Source organism: Pelobates fuscus, chromosome 3, assembly GCF_036172605.1.
Source record: "Pelobates fuscus isolate aPelFus1 chromosome 3, aPelFus1.pri, whole genome shotgun sequence".
Classification (NCBI taxonomy): domain Eukaryota; kingdom Metazoa; phylum Chordata; class Amphibia; order Anura; family Pelobatidae; genus Pelobates; species Pelobates fuscus.
In genome coordinates this window covers 67120124-67138107 of record NC_086319.1, presented here as the reverse complement: position 1 = coordinate 67138107, position 17984 = coordinate 67120124, and the positions used below count along the sequence as shown (strand labels likewise).

The 17984-nt window shown below is 38.8% G+C and overlaps 1 protein-coding gene across 5 annotated transcripts in view; it reads right to left on the bottom strand.

The window, feature by feature from the left end:
- Positions 1-17984, bottom strand: part of MON2 (MON2 homolog, regulator of endosome-to-Golgi trafficking) — a 109601-nt gene that overhangs the window by 67897 nt on the left and 23720 nt on the right. For 3 of the 5 annotated variants that reach the window (XM_063447148.1, XM_063447150.1, XM_063447152.1), the window contains exons 10-15: positions 16140-16279; positions 9931-10084; positions 7897-8129; positions 5214-5298; positions 3948-4129; positions 734-846 (exon numbers count right to left, since the gene is read on the bottom strand). In XM_063447148.1, coding sequence (XP_063303218.1) covers positions 734-846; positions 3948-4129; positions 5214-5298; positions 7897-8129; positions 9931-10084; positions 16140-16279 — 907 coding nt within the window. The remainder of the gene's footprint in view (positions 1-733; positions 847-3947; positions 4130-5213; positions 5299-7896; positions 8130-9930; positions 10085-16139; positions 16280-17984) is intronic. The other 2 variants (XM_063447149.1, XM_063447151.1) reach the window with 1 other exon arrangement.

Below are 17984 nucleotides of genomic sequence, written 5' to 3'. Positions count from 1 at the left end.
AGGTAAATGTTTCTGCTTTAAATTCTAGGTATTTCTCAGCTAACCAGTGTTTTCTACTATTTTCTGGAATACAGCTCATTTTCTTTTCAAATCAAATTGGACGTTTTAGATATGATGTGTTGCATGAATTCTAGTGAAAAAGAGACTAGTTTAATGGAAACAAAACAAATGTTTCTGACTAAATTTCCTGTCAGCTTTATACCATAAGTAAGTTGGGGTGATTAGGAGAGAGAACAGTTTGCAACAAAAAAACAGAAATGCAACTTTTTAAAAATTATTTAAGCAAACTTCCAAACAGTCCCAAATTAGGGGTCCTTTCCCACTGTCCCTGATTTGCTCCACGTGCCCATAAGGCACAACACGAGCACATTATTAGATGCCTTGGCTGAGTGAAACTGATCTGAGGACATTCAGGACATCGGTAGGCCATTTTAACAGCACACATGTGCTGCACTCTGAGCTTAGTGAGCGTTATGCCTCTTTTTCATATCAGTTAATCCCGTTTTGGGTGGCCTCACATCCCATCTCGGTTCCCAATTTTCAGAAGTATATTTGGAAATAATGGTTGCTTCTATAAAACAAGCCCTTCAGTGTTAAAGGAATGGATAATTCATGTTGTTATCTAACTCTTACAAGTTATAATTAGATATATGATATGGTAAAGCATCGTTTTGCTCTGAACTCAATAACTAGGACCTAAGAGGGAAATCAGAAGGCATAACAGTAATTTTACCATGACAGTTCCTTGTGGTTGTAAAGCTAGAGGCTGACCCACAGCTACGACTTGCTGATGAGAGTCACTCGAGGGGCTTATCATCTGAACACTCTGCCCCTGAATGGAATAAGCTGTGAAAGAGAAAAACTGTTAAAACAATTCATTTAAAGGTAAGTTTTGCTTGGTAAATATTTACTTCCACATATAAGTTACACAAACATGAGCTTAATTTTAATGGTTTAGTCTTGGTGCAAGATTGTAGAATGTGATCAAAATGGTAGTTTACAATATAAACAAAAAGCCAAAACTCTAAATTTGTCTCATGGTTATGGTGCTAGGGAGTTAATCCTCACATTTTCAGTCAAAAGCCAAAATCAACTTACGGAACATGCTAAAATAACATCTTATTTATGCTACATCCCACTTATAACTTGAATCAAAAAACAAAACAAAAAAACACAATAAATAATATCGTGAAACTACAGTTTACACTTCTATTTTGTTTTTTATTTCATTGAAAAAGTGGAGAGTGCTTCCATTTTTGCATGCACCTCTGCCTACATGTCTTGCATAAACCGCTGCTACATACACTGCTCCCACTAAATCAAAGGATGAACCAGGATAGGCTGGAAAAGATTACCAATTCCCTGGTTTCTGCAAAACACTGGATTTACCGCAAAGTGAAAACATTTAGAGATAGCTGTCTTTATTAACCTACATAGCCTTTTACTACCATTAGATATTAAGTAAAACAAACCAAAAAGCATATCGGAGCAGAATTAAATTCAGTGGCATGAGAGCAAATAAAAACCAAACACAGGGGGGCGGGGCCTGACAGCCAAGATGGCCGGACGTGCCTCGTGTGAGCTCGTGTACCTAAGGGCTTAAAAATGAGTACCCTGCAGAATCTACCTAAGCCACTAGCCCATGGTGCCAAGAGAAAGACACTGGACCACACCAGGACCAAAACGGTACCAAACACGCACCGCCTCGACACTCGAGCACACGACCCGGCCATGCGGCCTACACTGAGGCGGAACCTGGAGCCTGGGAGAGGCGGCCGATCTCCCGGCACAGAACCCGCATGCATGCAAGGAACGCACAGAGCCCTGCAACCCCCCCCTTTGGACCGGCGGGGGATATCCCGGTCCTCGTGGGGGACGAATACCCCCAAAGCAAGCCATGACCAACCGCTATCAACGACGGGAACGCAAGGCTATCAAGGCCCACACAGGAAGGTGCCACAAGCACGACACGCGACTAAGCGCCCCCTGGTTAAACCACCCGACTGTGCAATGGAGTTCTACGACCGGCTCTGCACCGGTATGTGGAACAAGCTCCACGCCAAGAGATGGCTCTACAAACAGGTGGTTAAGGCAACGGCGGCATGGATTCGCCCAGCCACCCGGCGCCAATTGAACGGACACCCGCCCCGAGCCCCTAGAGAGGCCCTCAGACGGGGGAGAGGTGAAAAACCAAGATGGCACAAAGCAAAGACATACCTGCTGGCAACTGATGCTGACCCTTCTGCTCGTCAGCACGAGACCCAGGGGTGTAGCCGAATCACTCAAAAATCGGCGGCACGCAGGGCTCTCAGCCAACGGAGTTCACCCCTGCATCCAGACACCCACGCCGACGGCAAAGAAGACACACGGGGACACACGGGGATCCGAACATGGCGGAGAACCTACCCGAGAGAAGGAATCCCATCAAGCTACCTACTCTGCCACCGCTTCAAACCCGCATTCCAAATCCTCCGAGCCGGTATCGGCTGACTGAGGCGGACTGACCCAGGGGTAGACTGTGTCCCCACAGGACTAAATGTAGAGACATTCCAAGGATCCACCACACAGTCTATGCCGAAGCACAGTAAAAGGTGACACCTGGGTCTGCAGCTATAAGGACTCTCCCCACCATAATTGGGTTTAACGCAAAAATTGCATTGTATATGTTCCCAGGTGCTTTGTCTTGACTAGCAGCTATCCCAAGTACTCTTTTGTATGCCTAGCCAGGTGTTTAGAGAGGGAAATGCATGTCAGTTTCAACACCAATTCAACATACATGTGTATTAGCATGCTCATCCACAACCCATTTATTTCCAGGCCCTAACCTACAAGCATCCATCTTGGCCCTCCCTCCCCGAATCCTGATAACTGGCTTGGGCACTGCCGACCAGGTAACGGCTCAGACAGCCTTGACCTAGCTAATCCACTGTTCTTAATACTATAGCTATGTTAATATGTAAATTTCACCCTCTCACGGCAGCTGACATGGCGACGCAGATTCGCATGTCCACTACGAGCACAAAACATAAAGCAACACAGAAAAGTAAGCAAACATTGCTAGGTGATAATCTCTTGTATTCTACTACTCAATTCCATACCTAGCGGTCCATCTATACATTGACTGTAGCTGTCATAATCTTGATCTAGAGAGATCTCTAAATAAGCTTGTTTATATTCCTGTTATTCCTATTTTAAAAAAAATTGTGCATCTTAAACGTAATGCCTGTTTGCATGTAAACTATGTATCTTACACTCTTTTGTTCATTGCTATTGGGGCATGACAAGCCGTATGCTATTCTCTGCACTACAAAAATAAAGAATTTAAAAAAAAAAAAAAAAAAAAAAAAAACCAAACACAAAAACTAATTTCTTCTTCCTGGAGCAGATTCAGAACCCAATTTTGGAAGGGGAACTGTTAGCTTATTTTGTAGCTGTAAAATGATAACAAACCCCCCTGCCACCTCAAAAACAACACACGTGTATTCAATTATTTCCTCAGGAAAATATCAGCATGCCAGCTATTTAAAATAACATCCAATGGAAGTCTGCTTTTTCATCATATCTTCACCATGTAATAATGCAATGTTGGTTCAAAATTAAACGGCTCCAAAAGAACTAAACATTTTTACCAAAAGTAAATATGTTTTTTTTGTTTTTTTAATGTATAATATTTTTTTGTAGATTAGCAATGTGAACATTTGTTATCTGGATTCATTTGGCTACATTTTAAATGCAACATTTGCACACAGTACGACGTATCAGGTGAATATAGTATATATAGTTTATATAGTATATAACGTCTGCTTGAGTTGCTCGCTAGCTCTGTCCCCTCCAAAAGTAAAGATGTTAATGGTTGGTCACATATTAGATAAATTATTTGAGGCCATATCATTTAAACTTCTTACAAGCAGATACACCATCATTTTAAGTGAGTTATTTGGCCTTACATTTGTTGCATAAAGCTGCAGATGAGCTGTTCAGCACAGTGAGGGTATAGTGAGGTGGTAAGGAACCTTTGCAAATGGCTGTTATGAAGGCATCTCTGGGGGTCACAAGTCCTAGTTTTCCACATAGAGCTGCCATAGTCATTTCTGCTTTCAGGATGTTTTCTGATGCACTTTCATCCGTGCTGTATGAAAGACAAAAGCATAGACAATAAAACATAGCATCAACTGATGCCTGCAACATCATAAAATGCATTTGGTTGGAACCACGCACAAGCCCCCTTTTTTTTATAGCATCTGCCAACACTATAAATAATGTATTATAAATCATCTACTGTCAATGATCTGAAAATAACATCATAGATATAAATATATTTGTTTAAAATAACCACAATGTAAAATAACACTCTAGGCCATATTGTATAGTAACAAAGAGAATATGAGAACTTTGAAAACAGGCAAAAGCTTAGAGAAACTCAGCAGTTTGCCCTTCGGTTAGTCCCTGCTCAGATCTAGAGACTAAAGATAACTTGTACCATTTGCATATCACACTGTTCCCACCTATAAGGGCAGTCCCGAACCTAAATGCTGAAAAGTTCTCTCTGCATGAGAGATCTAGCAACGGATGATCGTTTCAGGATATTTTGGGCCTCGTCAGTGAAGTGTAGCTGATACCGGCCTGGGCACAGTGAGCACCAGGCCTACGTCTAGATTACCCCTTTTAGCTAAGGGAGAGCTTGAGCAAATGCATTGCAACAAAAACAGAGAATGTGAGAACTCTGAGAAAGGACTGAAGCTTAGAGAAACTCTGTAGCTTGGCCTTTGGTTAGTTCCCGCTCAGGTCTCATGTGGTATAGTATAAAACTTATATAATAACAGCTTATAAGCAAGTACCATCTCAAGCATGCAAACACTGTATACACCTATGTATAATTCTATAATATACATTTTAACCTGGATTTCATTAAAAGTTAAAAAAGATATTATACATGAAGACCTAGATAGCCATTGCTTTAGAACAATGTATTTTTATCTCCAACATTCTGCCCATCTGAAAAATATGGGCATTTAAATGAACTCCCGATTTCTTCGATATGAAAGTGTTTGCCAAGTTATCTGTATACACCAACAATCTGCACAGGGATTCAGTGAAGGTGATAAATGCAATACAGATGACCTCAGCAGAGACATTGGCATTTGGAAACCAAAATTCTCCCTTGCATTTACAGAATGACAAACCAGAACTAGTGTAATAGTTGAGCTTCTAACCTTGCATCAAGAAGGAGAGAGAGAGCTGCAAGTAGGCCGCACCAGCATGCATTGATCATTTCCTCCCATACTGTTCTCCCAACTTCTGTGGGTTAAGGGACACACAATACATTATTTTAGCATCTCTGAAACAGACTCCACACAAAACAGTGACAACATTATTCAGCAAACATAACGTCATTAAACTTCACATTAAATCCGCAGTTATATTTCAATATTAAAACAACTTGACATAACACTGTTTACCAATAGTAATGGAAGGATCATATTTTAGTAGTATCCATATAATTGTTTTAAATTTACAGTGGGGCTGTTATTGCAGCTGAGATAGAGTCACAGAATATTTTTGGATCAGTGATAATAAATGCGCAGTTCCTAAATCTACAGTTCATGTGAAACAAACAAGCCCCAAGGATGCTCGGGAAAAGAGGTGGCCAACTGTACCCTACAAGTTCTATAGGTCTCCCAACACTTTTCCACAATGTACAGGCTTTTAACACACAACACAATAAAGGTAACCAGTAATAAGAAATACACACACACCCCTTCCACACATTTCACTTTTTAACTCTCACACACTTCAACTATTTGGGGAAAAACAATGAGATTGTTACATGAATTTTTTTGAAATGGCATTTTGCAGAGTAGAGGAACTACGTCTAACTGGAGGGTACAGTCAGTTTCTAAACTTTAAACTATTGAATGATAGATAACTGATACTATGGTTAGAATTTGTTATTCATCTCAATTCATTTTGTGAGAGTATCATGGAATTCATTCAATATTGAGTCACATTGCATTGTTTGAGTCAGGGTGGATAAAATAAAAGTCTTTGCTGCCTAAATAAAAAAAAAATGTTTAGTAAATATGCCCCCAATGAAAACACGCATTTCATTATGCATTTGTCATTGCAGGTATATCACACACAGCTTGAAAAGGCTGCAGATCTCTTGTCTGAAGCCTTTGCCAGCCCTCGCCCTCTTCCACAGGCAAAACTTTCTGTAGCTGTCCAATCACAGACTTTCCAAGTCAAGGCAGGATCTCTGGGTCATTGCTGCCCTCTTGAGATTAGCTCCATTGAGCTAAACAACCAGAAAGTAATTTGACTGGCTGTCTGGGTAACAGCCAGTGTGTTGTAAGAGGGTTCATTTATAATAATACTTAAAAAATAAATAAAAAAATATTTTTATCAAATTTCAGTTGAACTGCGCTTTAAAAAAAAAGTACTTTAGTAGTCTCGAGTGTAACTTTAAATAGGATTTTTTTTAATTTAAAGTGGATTTCTTTGAATAAAATGTGCTTGGATTAAATAAAATTACAGTATTTTTCTATTTAAGATACATTATTGTCAAAAGGTTATGCAGCATGAGGCTATATATTCATGTATTTACACTCTTGATTAATAAATTCTACTAATCAAAGTTAATTGAACTTGTGTCTGAGAGATAACATCTCTTAGCAAAAATGTTGCCAAAAAAAAAAAAATATTCAGAAAAAGACCTAAATTTGCATTTTATTCTGCAAATCTATGTACACACAATGAACACATAACATATGAGTTATTAACCTACTGAATTGGAGATAGTTCACCTTACAATAATTTCATCACTATGTATCTACGTATTTCCAATACAGTTTATGACAAAATCAGTTCTGGTATAACTGTTAAACTAATATAAAAAAGTTATTATGCTAACGATGAGATCTTCACCTGGTTGCAAATTTTGAAGAATATAACAACCAGCCAAAGTTTATGTTTAAAAATCGTAATTGAGTCTTCCTGACTAGTGATTTAAATCCTTAATAAAATAACCTATTTTGAGTGTTCACAATAATAATAACAAAGTATTTAAGCAGGAAAGGTACATTCAGATTACTCTGGTTTTCAAGTATGTCCTGGGGATATTACCTTAGCCCAACATCCAGGGGTTGTTACTATAAAACATATCAGAAATTTACAAATCCTTCAATCTCACTGAATCTCATCTGGAAGGTTTGGGGCAGAGCAATGTTTTCTAGCTGTCAGGCAGTTATGGACAGACTTGACTGTACTTTGCATAGAACATCTCTCAACCATACTAGATATTGGTTATATTGTAATATTTCACAGATCCAACAAACAATGGATATAAAAATATCATCTATAGTTCTGAAAACAATACAACAAAACCAGCAAAAACGGAGAACCGGCAACTCAAATAACTTGCCCTTAGGTAGTTCCCTGCTCAGGACTCATGCACCTTTGGCTCACTACGGCCATAAGAGAGGGAACCCATATTCCGGTTCTGGACTAAAAACAGATTTATTTATGGATTTAATTTCACTTCCGGCCTCAGGATGCAAGGTATGCTGATGCTAAACACTGTGCGTGTCCATTGCCTCCCTATGAGAAGCATTAGATTTAAAGATTCTCACACAAAAGCACTGGATTGGACGATACATGGTGTATGTGCGGCTTTTCTATGGGAAACATCTGATTAGACAAATGTCATCAAGCTTGATGACTTGGCAGGAAAAGGATCTTGACTGCAGTGATGAGCATGTCCCAACACTATATTAACAGTTTATTTCACATTACCTGCCTCCTCTTATGCCCACAATTGATATCCCAATCATTTCATCTTAAAGTGTTCAAAACAACATCAAAACATTTTTCTTGCTATGTTACAATAAGATGAAGGACCTGTTTCTCTCTCAGCTGGATCCGATACAGTTGCGAGGTCCGGTTGCTCACTAGTTTGCGCACGAGACACAGTTTCCTCGGCTGAAATATGGGAATCTGTTTCAGCTTGGCCGATCTCTCCTTCTATCATGGTGGTAATGCCACGCACAAGGTCTAGCAAGCAATGAAAGGCAACAGACATAGCGTAACCTTCAGGGATGGTGGGAGGTTCAACCTTATCCAGCATTTCTAGACTAATGAAGAATAAATAAACAGAATTAACAATTTATATCCCATCCATTTCTTATAAAAAAGAAAACTATTTACATTTTCACCTGACTTACATCAATCAAAAAAGCTGTGTGGTTGTAACTCTACCCTGAACATATGTTTTTAACACAGAGCAAGTGATGAAATTTATACAATGTTTTTCTTTTATTAAAACCATTTACTTTGACAATAAAAATGATCAACTTTTTGTATTTTGTTTATTGATAGTTTGTAATGTATCATAATGCACAAATGTTTTGTAATTATCATAATTACAAAACATAATATCAAAAACAAAATATCAATTATCATTTCATGTAAAACCTCCATACCAGGATCAATTGACTAAATGATGAGAACGGTAGTTACACACACATCAAAAGGAAAAGCTGAATAGTGCAATTACTGAAAACAATGATTCCTGAATGTTTAACCCCTTAAGGACCAAACTTCTGGAATAAAAGTGAATCATGACATGTCACACATGTCATGTGTCCTTAAGGGGTTAAGGAAAAAAATAAAATAAAGCACACAATGTGCATTATTACTGTAGTGGATATGGTTAGTGCATGTTTTTACCAACAATAATGTGGGAAGAAAAGCCATGCTGGAAAAAAGTTAAAATCATGTTCTCTGGATTGTTACTCCATGAGAGTAAGAAACACCGTCTTACGGCATGGTCCACTGTAAAGTGAGGATTGGCATGGTCTATTCCAAACCTATTTAAAGGGACACTCCAAACCCCTGAAATACTGCATGTGTTGCTGTGTAATCAGCATAAAAATAAAAACTAGACTAAGGAATGCAGAATCTGCTGTTCAAGGCATCCTGCAACCCCTATCAAGCACCCGCATTCAGAGGATTGTAGGAGACTGTGCACATTATTTTGGGAAGGAGAAGGTGCGTGCTGCTGCCCTGTCTGCGCATGTACTTCTATGGGAAGGGGGGTAGTATCCTAAAGCTATTATGTTCCACTTAAGCGCCATAACTAAGATGGTATTAGCTCAGCTGGGTTGATTATTAAACTTTATGCAATCATCAACTATGGTAATATTAAATTTATCAGATTTTATAATATCCAGTATCACACACACACACACATCTATTTTGCTAAAAAAAAATATATGTAACATGAATTTACATCCAAGCTGAGGTGTCTAGCATATGCCTCACTCTAACATTGCTTAGCAATACACCAACATGGACACTTGGCTCCGACTTTCACAATAATGATCTACCTGATTTTGCTTATCAGAAGACTCTAGGATAGGAACTTTGATTTTCACCACCCCATCGCCCATAGATAAGGGGTTTATATTTGCAAACGAGATATAGTCTATATCTTTAAACTTAATACATAGTAACATAATCTAGTTCTGCATAAGTTGTATATGGATGTCCATAGTGATCCCAGATATTTGCGTTAGCTTCAGTTATACGCAATATATAGCAGAGTTGCTTTATTAAAAAAAATGGGTAAACATCTGTGAAGAATGTTTAATTAATGACTGATGAAATGTGTTGAGTGAAAAAGTAATAGGGGAAAACAATATTTATAAAAAAAAAAAAAAAAAAGAGGAGCGGCACCCACACTCTCCTTTAACCAAAACAACAATAAGCTTTAGTAGTTTTTTGAGGCTTTCAGTGTAATTTCAAAACTATTTCCTATTTATCATACTTCCTGAATGAACTGAATCATTTAGTTATTCTGATAAATGAAAATTGATATATACATAAAAAAAATACATGAAATTACAAAGGAAAACAACTTGATCTCTTACGTACTAGGTAGCCTTAGCACTGCCTTGAATGGAAATAGTCATGATTGGAATCCAGGTGCCTCTGTACTCAAAAGCAGGAAGTACAGTTGCATTCCCAGTGACGGCTGCCATTCCAGCTGTGGCCTGATTTGAAGCAGGAGCAATCGAGCTAGAGCCAGCTGTGAGGAAGAAAGGAAAAAATTAACAGCTCTCCTCTGACACATAAGATCTATATCCTTCCAGTCCTAAAGCGCCGATCAACATTAACGGTGTTTCCAATCAAAGCTCACATTGGGAAGTCACACAGAGAGGGAACACAAACAAACAAATACACTTCTCAAGTGGGCTGCAGAGGTTATGGTGGTTGGAGTGTTCCTTGAAGAATGGTCACTGACAATGCATTATGTATATATATTTTTCTCTTGAAAATATTACTAGCTGATGCTCTTGCTGCCAATTTAAAATAATTTGCATTTGAGCTAGTAATGTTTGGAGGGGAATTACATGTATTATGCCTGTTTGAGCAAAACATTTAATAATTGTTGGTTACTTTGTATGCTTTATGGTTTCTTGAGCTGTGGTGCCTAGGGTGAGGATTCTGAAAAAGTACAAGGACAGATGGGTACCAGAGGTTAAGAAAAGATTTGCAGAATTAGGAAGCCAATCAGGTCTATTTTTAAGAACCAGGATAGAGTTCTATATAAAACACTCAGAAAGTTTAGGCAAGAAGTACTTTTTTTGAGAGCAATCAATCAAACCTGTAATACGTCCATAACAAATACCAAGACAGATTCCAAAACTATTTCAGAGTAAATAAATATTGCAGGAAAATGAATGCTATTTTATCAGATATAACTTGAATTTAAAAAGATAAATGTTTGGGAAGTAGAACATGGCAAATGGTGTGCTATGAAATCTGAAGCAACATTAACAGAGTATTGTTCCAGATTTCATAACAAGCAAGGAACAGCAATTGTTTTTCCTTGTGTGAAAGGTATAATACATGGAAGTGGGAAGACATTAATTCATGTTACACCATGTGAACCTCTCATGGTTTATAAGGCCAAGATTACATAGCTTCCCCACTGTTACTGGATTAAATTGGTAGAGCATGAAGCAAACTCTCTCGTTCGGGGGGGCGGGGCCTGACTGCCGAGCTGCTTGGTCGCACAAAGCGTGTGCTCCAGGTGAGAACCCAATATAAAGCAACTTTACCAATATTTCGCTCAAACAAAACAGCAACCTCAGTGCTGGGAAACATTGGTGACACCCTGAGACTCAACTTGAGGGGTTTTCGTATATTACTGGACAGCCTGAACCTGATGACGAACTGCGGCCTACCAGTGGAGGCTAGCATGGGAGAGGTGGCCGATCTCCCTGCTGGCTGTAAAGCTGGAGGGCACCGAAGTTAGGGTTATCCTGCCGGTTAGGGTTATCCTGGCACAATCCCACGGGCACTACACCCCAGCTGCGAGTGGAACCGTACGACTAACCTGCTTCTGATAAGAGTACGCTGTTGAGCCCCCTGAGCCAAGATAGCGGCGGCTGAGCCTGCTACAGACACACTCGAGCAGCGGCTGGATGACCTATTCCGCAAATTCTGGCAGAAGCAACAGTACAGAGGGCATCAAGCTCTGAGGGAGCAGCGTAGAAACAACAAGCTGCGGAAATCATCTCCTACCGATCCACACTTCACTGGTGGCATGCAACGGAGACCACTGACCGCACATGCATCTAAATAGGCCAAAGAGGAAGAAGGCCCTCCTGAAAGCTACCTATTCAATCCCCGAGAAGTCCAAAGCTTGCTACTGCTTTCCTGGGCTGAGGGCCTGGAGGGGGAAGACCCTGATGCCTATCCCACCCTCTCAGAAGGAGCAACATCGACTTACAACCTCCCGTGACTTTGCTTGCGATGCGGAAAGCAACCGGAACAGTGGGACTTGCACAAGGGTTCTTGAGAAAGCCTGGGGCCGGCGGAGTGGCCAATCTTGGACAATAGGGACACTGTCTACATACATAACCCAGATAACCAGCATGGGTATCGGTTCAAGGCTTGCTGTGTCAGGGTGGGAGGCGTACATTAATGCCCTGGTTAGCTATTGCAGTCTCCCTTCATGCTTAGCATATAATCTCGGTTTAGTCGCCATAGGCCATCTCACTCGCAGTGTTAAAAAAAAACAGGCTACCATACAATGGTTTATCTTCATTAGTCTGACAAGTTTTATATCACACACATTGACATCAGCCGTTTTCGCAGTTTAACCAGTTTGTTCTATCAGCACACGTGTTTCGCTAATTAGCTGAAATATTGATCGTCATGTACTTATCGACCTATCTCTGAGTTAGCCTGACGACGTTATCAAGTGTTTACATTACCCTCTAACTAATCATCTTACACCTATTGCGACCTATCATTAATGCCATCTACCAGTTGGCTACACCTGTCATGCTTTGAGTAACACTCAGAGTTAGCATGTCACCTTAACTTACTTTTACATACTGTAATACAAAAGTGCAACTATTCTGAATGTTAAGTTACTATTCTCTACAATCTGTTTATCTATACATATGAATACTGAGATGACTTATTAACCCCTTAAGGACAGAGCTTCAGAAGCTTGTCTTTCACTTAATGACAACGGCATTTTTTGCATTTTTTGCTATTTGCGTTCAACTGCAATTTGCATTTTACTAATTTATTGCACCGACACATATTATATACCGTTTTTTAAAGGACAGAAAGGGCTTTCATTTGATGTAACACATATATATATAAATGCTTATTTATTATAAAAAAAATACAGAAATATGCAAAACAATGATTTTTTGTGTGGTTTTTTTTTACAGTTTTTGCAATAATAATGTGTACATAATTAGTGCAGGTTAAGGAAAGTAATTAAAAATAAATTCATTTAGTTGTTCTGAATTACAGAATATATAATGTGTCTGGGATTTTAAGTTTTTTTTGGTAGTTACAGGTCACAAAGCACAAGGAGTAAAATAAACTTTTTATGTGGAGCGATTTTAGAATTTGGTATGTTTGTCTTGTAAGCCTAATAGCCATAAAAGAAAACAAAATTCCCACACAAAAGTATATATTTATATAAAGTAGACACCACAGGCTATTTACCTAAGGTTGTTTTGACACTTTCTACGTAGCCATTTTACCGCCAACCTCTGCTAAATATTGGAGTAAAATTGTGTTTTTTTGGGGGTTTTCGCACACAAACTTATAACAAAGAACTTCTCATGTGTATTTTGTAAAGTTGGTGTGTGCTATTCCTGTACAAAGTTTTATTATGTGTTCAGTTACTTCTGCTGAGTACAACGGTACCCCCATTGTATGTCTTTGTCACTATTTCGTGAAGCTACAGTGCCATATAGGAGACCTGTCCTTTTCAGTATTCACAGTAGAATTTTGAGAGACGGATTTAATGAGCCTATGCTTCCATTTGGGGTATTATAGTAGTTTGACTGTTCAAAAAAAACCCACAAAGGCCTACCATTTGTAAAAGTAGACACTCCAGGGTATCTCATAAGGTGCATATTGTGCCTTAACATGCCCCCATTTTTTTACCATTACATGCCAAAGTATGTGGTAAAAAATAATTTTGTGCATATTTTACATACGGATTGCATTTTTGCTGGGCATTTTGTATATTTCATGTGTGCCACTAAGTTCAAACCCCCCAAATTATGCTCAGCTAAGTCTTCTGAGTAAAAGGACACCCCCATTGTATGTCTATGGCACTATTTCGTGAAGCTACAGTGCCATACAGGAGACCTGTCCTTTTCAGTATTCACAGTAGAATTTTGAGAGACGGATTTAATGAGCCTATGCTTCCATTTGGGGTATTATAACAGTTTTACTGTTCAAAACACCCCACAAAGGCCTACCATTTGTAAAAGAAGACACTCCAGGGTATCTCATAAGGTGCATATTGTGCCTTAACATGCCCCCATTTTTTTACCATTACATGCCAAAGTATGTGGTAAAAAATAATTTTGTGCATTTTTTACATACGGATTGCATTTTTGCTGGGCATTTTGTATATTTCATGTGTGCCACTAAGTTCAAACCCCCCAAATTATGCTCAGCTAAGTCTTCTGAGTAAAATGACACCCCCATTGTATGTCTATGGCACTATTTTGTGAAGCTACAGTGCCATATAGGAGACCAAGCCATATCAGTTTTGACCGAACTTTGAATTTTGACGCCGGGCCTATGTGCAATTTCCAAGCATCTTTGCAGGTTTTAAATTCAAACTACCCCACAAAGGCCTACCATTTCTTAAAGTAGACACCCCAGGGTATTTCAAAAGGCATATTTTGAACCTTAGCGTGGGATCATTTTTCCGCTAGCGTGTACCAGGTGTAGTGGTTATAAGCGTTTTTTTCTGCCTTTTTGACACACAAAGTGAGTTTGCACAGTATATTTTGCAAACCATATGTGTACTACCACTGTATAATACTTCATATTTTGCTCAGCTATGTCTGCTGAGTACAAAAATACCCCCGTATGTACCTTTGCCAGGTATATGTGGACATCGGAGGGGCACATTTGGGACACAGCCATTCCATTTTTTTTCACATTTTGAATTTTTACGCTGTGCCCATGTCCCATTTTAGAGTATTTTACCAGGCTATATAATCCAAATACCCCATAAAGCCATACCATTTCTTAAAGAAGACATCCCAGGGTATTTCAAAAGGCATATTTTGAACCTTAGCGTGGGATCATTTTTCCGCTAGCTTGTACCAGGTGTAGTGGTAATGAGCGTTATTAAATGTATTTTTTTACTTTTTAAAACTTTTTTTACTTTTTAAAACTATTTTTTAAACTTTTGTTTTGATTATTCATTTTTTTAAAGTTTCCTAAACTTTCGTAAAACTTTTTTTTTAGAGATTTAACATTTTTCTAAGCTTTTTTTTTACGTTAACCCCTAAGTAGCAGTAAGCAGCACTAACAGTAAATTCCCCATTTTCCCATAACTCCCACCCACCCCAGCTAGCAAAATATTTAATTATACAATATTTAAATTAGTTAATTAAATAAATTTAACCCCTGAGGGTTAAAAAATAAATAAAAGTTAATCGTCAGGGGTTAAAAAAAAAAAATTAGAACAGTATAATACTGTGATCTGTATTTTGATCACTGTAGGCAGTGATCGACTGGCAGGGAAGGGGTTAATTTTTATTTGGACTGGGTAAAGGGTTTATTTTTTTTAATTTTTTACTTAAATGTTATTAAAACTTTTTTTTTTACTTAATTTTTTAACTTTTTAAAGCTTATTTTTAAACTTTTTTTAACGTTAACCCCTAGTTAGCGTAATACTAAATCCCCCAATTCCCCACTAACTTCCACCCTCCCCAGCTAGCTAAATTTATAATTTTAAAATATTTAAATTAATTAATAAAATAAATTGAACCCCTGAGGGTTAAAAAAAAAAAGAATTAACCCTCAGGGGTTAAAAAAAAAAATCAGATCTTAGTAAAATGTAATCCCTGCCAATTGATCACTGTAGTCAGTGATCAATTGGCAGGGAAGGGGTTATTTTTTTATTAAAATGGGTAAAGGGGGGGAAAAGGGGGATGGGATTTTAATTTTACAATGTTTTCTTTCCACCAGGGGGCAGGATCACTTAAGATCCGTCTCCCTGCACTTCACACAGAACCAGGAAGTGCAGGGAGGCGGAGGTGAGTATAGAGAGCACATGTGCCCGCTCTGGCATGCTGTCAGAGCGGGCACATGTACTCTGACAGCCCGATCCGGTGCTCCCGGTTTGCCTCTAATGCAGAGGCAGACCGGAGCACCATTAACCCCGCGATCGCCGCGATTGCGGCGATCTGGGGTTAATTTTAACGGGTGACGGACGAGGTCCGTCACTCGTCATTAACGCATTCCCCTGAGTGACGGACCTCGTCCGTCACTCGTCGTTAAGGGGTTAAGCTCTATGTTATCACTTGCACAATTTACGTTTTGTATAAAAAAAAAAATTAAAAAAGGCGGAACTCTCAAGGAATATATTTGATGACATGTCGGCGCTTGATGTAATATCTGTATTGTCATGCATTTTTCCTGCCTCAATAAAAGAAAGATTGACAAAAAACAAAAACAAAAAACTTTCTAGTTCAACTTAAAGCAGAAGAACATAAACCATATAAAATGCATTTCTTTTACAGGATCCTATGGAAATAGCATAAAATGATAGCTGTGGAAAGGAATGTGCATACCTGTAGGATTAGCCGTCGCTGACGTAATTCCAGCACTTGGTATGAGGAAGAGTGACTGTATAAATGAGCCCAGAGCATTCACAATGTCACGGAAAACCTTTGTAGAATGTGGTTTCATATCGTAGGACTGACAAAAAGACCTAAAAATCAAACAAAAAAAGATGGCTAAATTTGTTAACAGTAAATACTGAATATAACACTTCTAACATTTGAATTTACCAATCCAGAAAAAATATATATATATTCTGCTACATTAACTTAGAAATAAAAAGAAAACCCCAATATAAACACAAAATACTTAGCATTCCAGTATGATCAATTGTCTCCAAAGTATATATTATTATTATTATTGGTATTTATATAGCGCCAACTAATTCCGCAGCGTTTACAATATATACAATCCATTCAATATAGATACATAGACTTAAGGCTAAAGTGGCTGAACTGGAAGCGTAGTTAACTTGGAGAATATTTCCAGTTCAGCTACACATTTGAAATTTACTTTCAATTCCTGGCAAGGAATTCCTGTTCCAGACTGCCTGATTTCCAGCTCTGAACCGCTAATAAATCACTGTTGCAATAAGTCAATTTAAAGGAACACTATAGGTTCAGGGACAAAAATATGTAAACACCCCGCTCCCCATCTCGCCTCCCTAATATAGTTAAATCTCATCTTTATTCCAATCTGCTGCTGACTCTGCCCCTGATCTGCCTTCTTGGCTGACATCATCAGAAGTGGTGATCTTAGCCAATCACAATTATTATTATTATTTATATAGCGCCGTCAGATTCCGTAGCGCTGTACAATGCTTTCCCATATTTCCTCCTGTCAATAAGCATCTACTTATAGAAATGCATTGAATCGATGCATCTCTATGAGGAAAAATCAGTGTCTTCATGCAAAGGGTGGGGACACTGAATGGCAGTACTGCATACTGTGCAGCACTGCCCCAGGAAGCACCTCTAGTAGCCGTCTGAGGAGTGGCCAGTGGAGGTATCCCTAGGCTGTGTTTACTGCAAAAATCCTGCAGGAACTGATTACACTCACCAGAACAAATGCAATAAGTTGTAGTTTTTTGGGGGACTATAGTGTTCCTTTAAGACATTTGGGTGGGTATATGGTGCTCTAAGCATCAAGACTTTGCACTTATGCAATGTAATGATGGCACTAAGACTAAAGCTTTAAACAAATACAGAGCAGTAAATTAAATAATGACAATAATACTTTGAACCTAAACAACAAATCAAACAAACCTTTTAAGGCTACACACACACACACACAGACACTGATAATTGTCGCCTTTTCAGAAATTTATGAATGCTATAAAACCAGCACGGTCCTTCACCTTAGCTTTAGTGCTATAAAATGAATGAGTATGTGTATTTCTACATCCTTAAAGGGTTGCACCGCACTTTGACCAGTTCAGTGAATTGAAGTAATCTTGGTGCTTGGAGTCTGTACATGCAGCATTTCACTATGAAACACTGCACATACAAAGATTTTGCCCTTTGCTGCTGGAGATGTAACTCCACCTCCAGCAGTGTCATTAGCAGACTGAATCGAGAGTTCCGAGCTAGCCAAGGTCAATTCTATGCATATTGGCATCTGTCAGCATGCACAGATGACATATGGTGGCATGACCTCCCCTTCCTGCCACCCAAGACCTCCAATGAGCCCCTCCCCAGCAAGGGTGAATGATGTCACCAGAGGAGGATAAAGCTGTTGGGAGAACAGTTGTTTTTTTATTATCTTTAAATTTCTCTGGTGAGGGGGGGAGGAGAGGGAGAGAAACAGTAATGTCCAGAAACGGTTTCATTAATGCACAGATTTTTGTTTTATTTGGA